Source organism: Perca fluviatilis, chromosome 21 (genome assembly GCF_010015445.1).
Source record: "Perca fluviatilis chromosome 21, GENO_Pfluv_1.0, whole genome shotgun sequence".
In the NCBI taxonomy this organism is placed as follows: domain Eukaryota; kingdom Metazoa; phylum Chordata; class Actinopteri; order Perciformes; family Percidae; genus Perca; species Perca fluviatilis.
In genome coordinates this window covers 13,887,360-13,897,488 of record NC_053132.1, presented here as the reverse complement: position 1 = coordinate 13,897,488, position 10,129 = coordinate 13,887,360, and the positions used below count along the sequence as shown (strand labels likewise).

General features: G+C 39.6%; 1 protein-coding gene across 1 annotated transcript in view; it reads right to left on the bottom strand.

Moving 5' to 3' along the window:
* Positions 1-1,631: 1,631 nt before the first annotated feature.
* LOC120551480 (SH3 and cysteine-rich domain-containing protein 2-like) overlaps positions 1,632-10,129 on the bottom strand; it is a 32,306-nt gene continuing 23,808 nt past the window's right edge. Inside the window, exons 4-11 of the mRNA XM_039788944.1 lie at positions 7,857-7,941; positions 7,394-7,506; positions 7,227-7,290; positions 6,118-6,173; positions 5,783-5,871; positions 4,103-4,154; positions 2,673-2,810; positions 1,632-2,443 (exon numbers count right to left, since the gene is read on the bottom strand). Of these exons, the coding sequence (XP_039644878.1) occupies positions 2,345-2,443; positions 2,673-2,810; positions 4,103-4,154; positions 5,783-5,871; positions 6,118-6,173; positions 7,227-7,290; positions 7,394-7,506; positions 7,857-7,941 (696 nt within the window). The 3' untranslated portion in view covers positions 1,632-2,344. The remainder of the gene's footprint in view (positions 2,444-2,672; positions 2,811-4,102; positions 4,155-5,782; positions 5,872-6,117; positions 6,174-7,226; positions 7,291-7,393; positions 7,507-7,856; positions 7,942-10,129) is intronic.

Sequence of the window (10,129 nt, the reverse complement as noted above, 5' to 3'; positions counted from 1 at the left end):
TTGACAGAGCGACACAAAGAACAGAACTGAGGAACAAAGTAGCCTATGAATTATCTCAAATAAAAAAAGCACACAATTTGACAGTTCATCTGACTTTATTGAGAGAATGTGAGGATCAAAGGGCAGCTAGCCATGCAAAGAACTAGCCTGGTAGTGTGCATTAAGGTGAGAAAGGGAATTCACCTGGTTAATACTGATCCTGAGCCAATCTTGGTTCTAGCCAGTGAATGTAATGTTTAAGATTAGAATGGTGCAGACTGATCCAAGATGGACACTTGCTGGAAAAAAGCTGGAGTCCAAATTTAAATATTTTGCTAAAGCACAGGTATACAGACACATGTGTGGCTACACTGGAAATAAGCGGAGTACAAAATAAAAAGTGAGTGACTAGAACTGTTGTGCATAGTTTTTGAAAAGATTTGTGCTGACAGGGCTTGATGTTAATTGAGCGAAGAGATGCATACATTGGTAAGTGGGACAATAAATAAACTGAGATTAATGCCCTTAGTTGGCTCCTGAATACCTGCAAACCTCTTGGTCAGAGCATGCATGCATATATATATATATATATATATATATATATATATATATATATATATATATATATATATATATATATATATATATATATATATATATATAATTATTATATATATGTATATATATGCATATTATATATATATGCATATATATATATATATCATATTATATATATATATGCATATTATATATATATATGCATATATATATATATATATATATATATATATATATATATATATATATATATATATATATATATATATATATATATATATATATATATATATATATATATATATATACACACACACACACACACACACACACACAGTATCTTTAGAAGGCTATTTACAAATAATGTAATATCTTGATTTACAGTTATTGCCACAACAAAGGCAATTTGTCACTGCCTTATGGTTTATAATGACGGAGCAACAAATCAAATGGCATGTGGTGAATTTGCCTTAAATCACCTTAAATAATGGAAACAAAAACTCTCAGAGTTAAATAAAAGTAATCGTGTGCTGGGAGAAACATTAGCCATTCATAAAAAATTCAGCACATTTTTGACAGCTGACATTTGGAACATGACCTTCTGAGAGACTGAATGTTTGAAAAGCCTCCACCCCTCTTTAGACAAATGACACTAAGGTTTTTTTTTATCCGTCTTCCTGAATAACAGTATTTCTTTGCTTTACTCCTACATGCAAGAAAAGCATCAGAAAGTCGACAGCACACCATCGTCACGTTGTAGTACACAACTGGATATGACAGCTAATATTACAGGACTATACATACAGATAAACAACGCTGACAATATAATGACAGGAAGCGGCTTCTAATGGCTGACTTTAGAGTTCCAAGGGACAAAGTAAAATGTGTTACTTGTGTTAGTGTGTGTAGTGTCATTGAAGGGCGTACTGAGGAAAAAGCTCCCCGAAGTGCACGCAAAGCATTTGTCACATCGGAGCTGTGAAGAGCACAAATGTACAGTAATCTAATCACTGGAGAGCAGTCTGAAATACAGAAAATCCCAGTGTGTGTGGTATGACTTTCATTTGACCAAGTTGTAGCAGAGAAGACTTAAATTATTATTATTTTTTTTTTTTTTTTTTAAATTGTACATACACACAATGTAATACCTGAATCATTTTCTAGACGGAGTGACACACATGCACCTCATGAATCCATATTACAACAGCAGACGTGTGCACAATGTCAGCTGCACATACAAAACTGGATCGTCATGTTTATACCTTCAGTTGAATCTACTAAACCAAATCTGCTCAAATGTGAAAAAAGCCACTAAAATAAACAGCTACATTCTTTCACATCTCGTACGTCTTGTTTTCTCTACACAGTGAAATGAAGACAGTTCACAAGGCTTGGATAAACCTTGGCATCATAGTAAGTTAGTCCTCTCCCATTTTTCACAGATGGATGACCAATTGAAATTGCTAGCGAGGTAGCCAGACTTCCTGCACACTATCCTCTTCAACATGATGCTACATTTCTGTTTGTGAGTGTGTTTAAAACCACACAAAGTAAAGTTGTGCTACAAAAAAAGTAGCTCTAAAGAACTCTGAAGGAGCCCCCCCCCACCACCTCCTTTAAGTCTTAAAAGCTTCTGCAGTAAAAAGCGGATCGTCGTCCACTCAAGCTTCTAATTCACTGCCACTTTTTGGAGGGGTGGAGGTGGGTGGTTGTCAGTCAGTGAGGTGTCTGGTAAACACTCCTGAGTATTCCTCCATCATAGTGAACTTCTTTATCAAACTGAGGGTCAAGGAGAGGTGCACTGTCATCATATTTCTAGCAGATACGTCACAGGGACCAAGCCTCTCTTCTTCCCGCTGCTCAGCCGGAGGAAACCGTCAATCTCCTCGTTCTTCCCCACACAGATCTGCAGAGGGGGAGTGGGTGAGGGAGGGAGGGGAGAGAGGAGCATGGAGCAGGAGGAGCAAGTGACATTCAGTAATGTGAGAGAGTTTGTGGACTGAGGCAAAAAATGAGCTGCATTGGAAGCCACAACATGCTGCCCTCTGTAATCTCAGCAGTTTTCTGCATGAATTTGCATACATTTAAAAATGTATCCAGTGTGTGTGTGAGAGAGAGGAAAAATGTGTGTTCACCTGGGCTTCTTTTACAGTCATCTGGCCTTTGTCTCGGTTGCCGTGGAAACCATCAGTGACCTTCCACACACGCTCACCAGGGCGGACCCGCTGCACAAAGTTGGCCGGGAATAATCCCACCTTGTCTCTGCTTTTCCCCTGGTAAACACACCCAAACATGTACACACTTATAAATAGATATTTTCTGTTCTGTTTTGGCTACAATGGGAAAAAAGGCTCTTAACTGCTTGTAGTACAAAAATGTATGATGCTGACTACTCCTGTAATAAGCCAAAATTTTCCACCTTGTTGACAAAAAGAAGCGACCGTATTTCAATTGTCTGCCTGCTTACGTCTTAACACAAAACACAAACCCAACACCGGCAGCTTGCACTACAGCCCTTGACAGTCCTTGGCTGAACATACGCAATTAGATTCTTTGCGTTTTCATTTCTGTTTACTTGGCTGGTTGCCTAAATATGCATCACATTCATAACACAGTAACAAATTTTGATTTAAATAAACCATCATAATTAGCTGAAAAATAGAAATAAAAAGAATGCTTTTGTTCCCTAATTAGCAATGCCAGTATTAGACCAAAAAGCATCTTCCAATTCTCTTTAGAGACTCTGGCACACAGGCATGCAAAGCCCCTGGGTGCCCAGTTTGCTATTTTGCTCATGTCCAGATGTTGGTTCCTCCACATTTAGCAGAGGTGTGTTGACACTAAAATGGCAGGAGGGGTTTAAGTGCCAGTTTTCTGTAATGGAAAGGGTTTGCATGGATGGAAATAACTCAATACTATAAGAAAGTTTATTTTTATAATTGTGTACCATTTTACATCGGTTTACATGTTTTTTTGATTGTAATATTGTACTAATTTAAAATCACACCCATTACAGTTTGAGAAGAAGAGGTTTTGTTTTGTCATGTAATCAGATTGGACCTCTTCTCTCTTTTCAGGTTTCAGCAAAGACAACCTCTAGGTAATTCTTTAGATGACTATCTAACTAACTATATAAGCAACAGAAATATACAGTAGTTACTTGGCTGCCATTTTATTGAAGTGTATATCTCTAGTGGTACTTTTTCCAGGTGTTTCGATTATGTAAAAAGACCGCCTGTCCTTCGGCAGGTGAAGGTTGAGATCTTCAGCTGGCTCATTAAACACTGACTGCAATCTGTCTTCTTCCTCTTTTCCTCTTCACGATAACTAGCTCTGCTAACACCTACACCTGCTGTCCTTCAAGCACATCCAGCAGCTCTGTAGTCTTACTGTCTCTGAACAGCTCTGCTTTGAATGGAAGAACTTCAACTGATTGTACGGCCATCTAATTGAAGTCAGTGTGTGTTACTGTAGTATCTATTCAAAGGCAATCTGGAGATTTGTAGTGATAACATTTTATTCACTTCAAGTGCATTGAAATAGAAAGATTTTTTTCACAGCCCACCTTCCACCAATCCTCATTGGAGTCATCTGTGACTTGAACTCGGTCGCCAGGTCTGGAGGAAAAACACAGTCAAACAAATTGTCGATGAGAAGACTTGTATACATTTTTTTTTTAACAATTACCATTTTTTAACCACCATTTTTAACCACCAGATTTTGGTAAATACGCTTATTCACTTTCTTGCTGAGTTAATATCTGAATGCAACATGACATCATGACTTCGCGTAAACATACACACCCACTTTCTTAAGCCAACTGGCGTGTTATCTGTACGCATTTTGAGCTATCCACGTGAATGTCTACGCTGTATACAGCGGACGTAAACATACACGCCACTTTCTTACACATTTTGAGCGCCGTATACAGCAAATGGGTTGGGTTTAGGAAAAGAAGAACCGGTTGGGTTTAGTAAAAGAAGAAAGCTACGGTTGGGTTTAGGAAACATGACACGCGGGTTGGGTTTAGGAAAACAAGAACTGGTTGGGTTTAGGAAAAGAAGAACGGGGTTGGGTTTGGGAAACGTGACACGCGGAACACGATCCCCGGTCTCCTGGGTAAATGTTCGGTGTTTGATCCATCCACCACCCCGACCTGCCTCCCTACGCGGAGTTTTGCCCTTTCATACTACTCGCTACGGCGTAAATTCACACGCAAAGTAATGTAAGTCAATGGAGGCCAAACAGCGTTGATAAACACGCTAAAAAGCGAGTATGCGTCTTGATAACACGCCAAAAATGGCCTACGAATTGGCGTATCATGCATACACCACTTCATGAGATCAGTCTGCTGAATGCTAAATAGGAAGCTTAAGCCAGCAAACATTAGCTTAGCATAAAGATTTGAAGCAAGAGGAAACTGGCCTGGCTCTGTATCTTGTTTGTTTCATCTGTACAAAACATAAATTTTTGAGGAGTTTCCTGCTGGAGCCAGGCTAGCTATTCCCCCTGCTCCCAGTCTTTGATGCTAAGCTAAGCGGCTGCTGCCTCTAGCTTCCTAGCAAGTGTACAGACATTAAAGTGGTGTAAATCCTCTCAACGAACTCTCAGCAAAAAAGTGAATAAGTGTATTTCCCCAAAAATATTCCTTAAACAGAAAAATTTAAGTGTAATGATCAATGCCACAGTAAGGACCTTTTAAGCAGCATTTTGCTGTTTATTTTCATATGAAGTTATGTTTTAAATGAGAGTCTCACATATAAGTTAGAAGATCAAGCTACATTAGCCAGGGATCACTCTGCACTGATGTCATTATATACCGGTTTGTTTTCTAACTAATTTTTCACATTTTATTTAAAGTACTGCAAATGTCAGAATGACAAAGTTATTTTTGAAGGAAACTGGACTGCTCTGTCCATGTGATGAGCGCACCCTTCAGATTAGTGGTGGGTGTTATACCACAATAAGCAGTTTCCTGCACCTACCAACATACAAATACTCTCCTTTTTTCTTATCTCCTTCTTTAAGATATGTTTTAGTGTTTTTCCCTTTCTTTAGAACAGCTGAAGAGAGACAGGAAACGGGGGAGAGAGAGGATGACATGCAGCAAAGGGCCACGGGTCGGATTCGAACCCGCTGAGGAGACAGATGGTGTGTGAATGTCAGTAAATTTTGGCCAGGTACATGCTTCCTCCTCATTCATCTGATAGCTCCCATGTACAGTATGCAAAGAAATTGGACTGACTGTAGTTCCAAGTCGTTCTTCTCCTGAGGCAGAAACTTGTAGAGCGCCACATATGTGTGGACGGAGTGGACCTCTACTTTCTTAGGAGTCTGATGAAAAGGAGTATCAAACGAGAGAGAGAGAGAGAGAGAGAGAGAGAGAGAGAGAGAGAGAGAGAGAGAGAGAGAGAGAGAGAGAGAGAGAGAGAGAGAGAGAGAGAGATCAATAAGATTGTTATCTGTATGTCTTCTCATTTGGAAACTGAGTGAAAAGGATGAAGAGTTTGAAGGGGGTTGACAGTGTATTTTCACCAAGAAAAAACAGGCTGAAAGAAGAGATGAGTGCTGACTACACACCTTCAGGCTGACCCTGTCTTCTGAATCAGCCTTCTCGCTTTCAGGAGGGGTAAGCACTGGAGAGACAGAGATGGAAAAGAAAAGGAGAAGGAAAGACAATATGTGTGATAGAAAGAAGGGTCAGGTGTAAAAACAGAGAAAGAGGGATATAGTGTGGGCGCAGGAGAAAGAAAAAAAGAGAGGGATACAGAGAGGTCTTGTCACTTTGCGGCAAACAGAAGGAAGGCAGAAGTCAAAAGTTATTTACTGTAAAGTGGCCGCAGTACAAACACAGATAATCCCTTCTCCTGGGACTAAAGACAGAGAGGTTACAGTACTGTGGAGGGAACACACACAACCACACACACACACACTCATGTCAATGTAGTTCTTTAATATTCTGATATTTAGCCAAAAACATGTCATTTGTACATCATATATCTTAGAAGTAAAATGTATCCTTCCCAAAAGGTTGTGTAAATTTACAGGTACTCAGACAGTTTCTTCTCAGCACTAAAATAAAATTTAAAAAAATCTATATCCATATACAGGACCATTGCATTGTTTTTGGTGGTGTAAATGATTTTGTTCAAAGGATTTTAGGGATCTTTTAGCTAGCGTAGCTTTGCACATAGCCTAGAAACAGTGGAAAACAGCTAGCTTGGCTCTGTGCAAAAGGTAACAAAATCCCCCTCTAAAGTTAATTTAATTTTAATTTATAATAATTTATACTTTTTATTGATCCCAGTGGGGAAAATACAATAAAGTTCACCAATTAACACATTTTATCTTGTTTGATTAATCGTTTTTGTACGAATTTTACAAATGGGATATGAGGTGTTAATAATAGTGAACTTTAGGTGTATTATGCAACTTTTGGACAGCACCATGCTAGCTGTATCCTCCTGTTTCCAGTTTTTGTGTTGAGCTAAGCTAACTGCGGGCTGCAAGTAACTTTATATCTTAAGAAGACATGAGAGCGGACTTAATCTTCTCATTTACCTCTCGGAAAGAGAGCAAACAATTGTATTTCCCAAAATGTCAAACTATTCCTTTAAGGCTTTTCAGTGTTCATCTTAGAAGCTGCCAACTTATCAGTTAGAAATTCAAAGGAAAATTATTTGACTTACTTCCTGGGATGTGCTCCTCTTCAGCTATTGGTTGGTTTTCTAGTTTTTCTTGCAGTTCTTCTGCCTATAATAAACAAAGCAGCCAGCAAAGTCAGCAAAATTCTTGGTACGATTAATGTCAACATGAATTTATATGAATGCATGGGGTTTTATGTGTGTTTTTATACCTCATGACAGGGCGACTCTGAGATACTGCTGAAGCTGGAGCGACTCATCTGAGCCAGCGACGTCCCATAGCGCAGTGCCTCATACACAGGGTCAACAATGCCATTATCTGCCTCTACACACAGACACAGAGCAACACAGGTGCAGTTTTATAGCTGACACTACAAAGACCGACACACACACACACACACACACACACACACACACACACACACACACACACACACACACACACACACACACACACACACACACACACACACACACACACACACACACACACACACACACACACACACACACACACACACACACCAACACCAACACACACACACACACACACACACACACACACACACGACTGTCAGGCATTAAGGATCGAAGGCCACAGACATGGTGATTAGTCATCCTGAGATTGTATTTGTTTGGAGTTATGAGAAATCAGCCAGCGTTTCCATCACTCACCTTGGGCAGCAGGAGCCTCTCTGACCACGCCCAGCGTATCAGTGGTTAACAGAGGAGAGCTGAAGTTTCTCTTGAAAGCTCCTGTCTGACATGCCATAAGAGAGATGGGGAGACAGGAGAGGGAGGACCGGGGAAGGAGAAACGTTACTTGAGGCGTAAAAAAGACAAAAGGCAGATGCAATATTTTGCTGTAAGACAATACCCGTGTGGTTTTATCTGGGAGAGATATGTGAGATGAAAGCTGAGTGTCTGAAAATGTGCAAGTATCAACGGAAATCTCCTACAAATGACTTTGATGCAGATATTTTGCATTACAAAAACAGCACGTGGATGAAGTTATTTGTAATGTTGTTATTTTGTTTTGTTTTTATTTTATCTGGTCTGAATGAATACCTAAATCTGCAATTTAAAAGATACAAACACAGTGGTGGAATGCAACTATGGTAAGTACATTTACTCAAGTACTGTCCTTAAGTTGGTTTTTAAATTGGAAAGATTTAATTGTTCTTATATGGGTTGAGAAAATTCTCCTACTTCTTTTTGATAAACGGTTTTAAAAAAAACATCACAAAACTAATAACGTAAAAAAATTTAAAATAAATAGAAAAACAATGTATATACTATGTAAACACTGTACACACATACACTAAAATCTGTGCAACAGATTTAAGCAGGGGAGAGCTAGTACAAGAACTCTTTTACCCCTTTTCCATCAACAAGAACCAGGTGCTGGTTCAGAGCTAGAGCCGGTTCGGAGTTGGTTCGACTGACGAGCCTCCAAAGAACCGGTTTGCTTTTCCACAAGCTAAAGAGCCAGCACAGAGCCAGGTCTTACGTCACTGTATACGTCTCATCTTCCCCAGCAACGTTAGCGTGGCAGCGCCAAACACAAACACACCATCAACAATGGTGGACGTTGCTTTGCTATTGATGTTCATGGCTATGCAGACCTACATCGGCATCCAAACTCGGCGGATCCAACGTGTTCACGCGGCTCGCCTTTATAGTGCAAGAAAGCAGCTTGTTACCTCCTCTGACCACTGCTGTTTTTGTTTAATCGCGTCCATCGTGTTTATCTGCCAATTCAAAAATGGCGGTCACAAGTTTCTGTTCGTCTTGTTGGTCACGGTAACCCCGCCCCCAGCCGCTGACGTAAGCGGTTCTTACTTCTGGCCCAGCAATGATTTGGTGCTACTTAAGAACCACTTTTACCGGTTCGGAGCTGGTGCTTTGGTGGTTGAAAAACAAAGAACCGATTTGAAACTAGGCTCTGGCTCCGAACCAGCACCAGCTCTGCCTTAGTGGAAAAGGAGTATTTGTGTACATATCTTCAAATTTTTTTGAAGTATTTAGCAACAATATCTGTGCATGTTTACTAACATATCATTTAAGTTTAGGTGCAGTGAATCATGTCAAACAACTTTATAAGGTTAGGAGAACACACACACACACACACACACACACACACACACACACACACACACACACACACACACACACACACACACACACACACACACACACACACACACACACACACACACACACACACACACACACACACACACACGGTATCAGCTAATATGATCTATGACTGTAATGTTGCCTACTGGCAATGATACACTCCCCATTAGTTTTGACAGGGAGCTTCTGAAGAAAAGTCCCCCCACACGACTGTATGCCTAATGGAGTATGACTAAACTTTTTTCCTCTCTGCCTTCAAGCTAATTCATTGCAGACTGAGGCATCACAAAGGCCTGGCTCGGTCAAATTGTAGCTCTGGTACTGTACAACTTGATATCCAGTTGTGTTTCTCTATTTAGATATGTTTAGCTACAGTACATGATGACTCATCAGTCTAAGAGATACAATTAAAAGTCCTGTTTTTGACAGAGGCTGTAATGAATCGGCTTTGTGTTCTCCAAATAGAAACAGTTTATAAACTATATTTTATAGTATCTCGGCTTCATCTAATCTCTGTATCTCTTTTCATCAATTTTATAGTGAGTGATGCATGCTGATAACATGTCATCAGAATAATATCTTTAATCGAGGAGTTCTTTTTCTGCGCCCTGTTCAGAGGCTGAACTACCTTCATTGTATCAAAACAAAAACAGTATTTACAAGTCCATGTATTAATTTGCTCCATGTTAAACTTGTCACTTTTTATCCAGGAAATACTTTTATTAGTTTGAATTCAAATAAACAAATGCATACACTGTTTACCCATTGACTGTCAATGATTTAAGGGAATGTGAGGTTTTGAACATTTT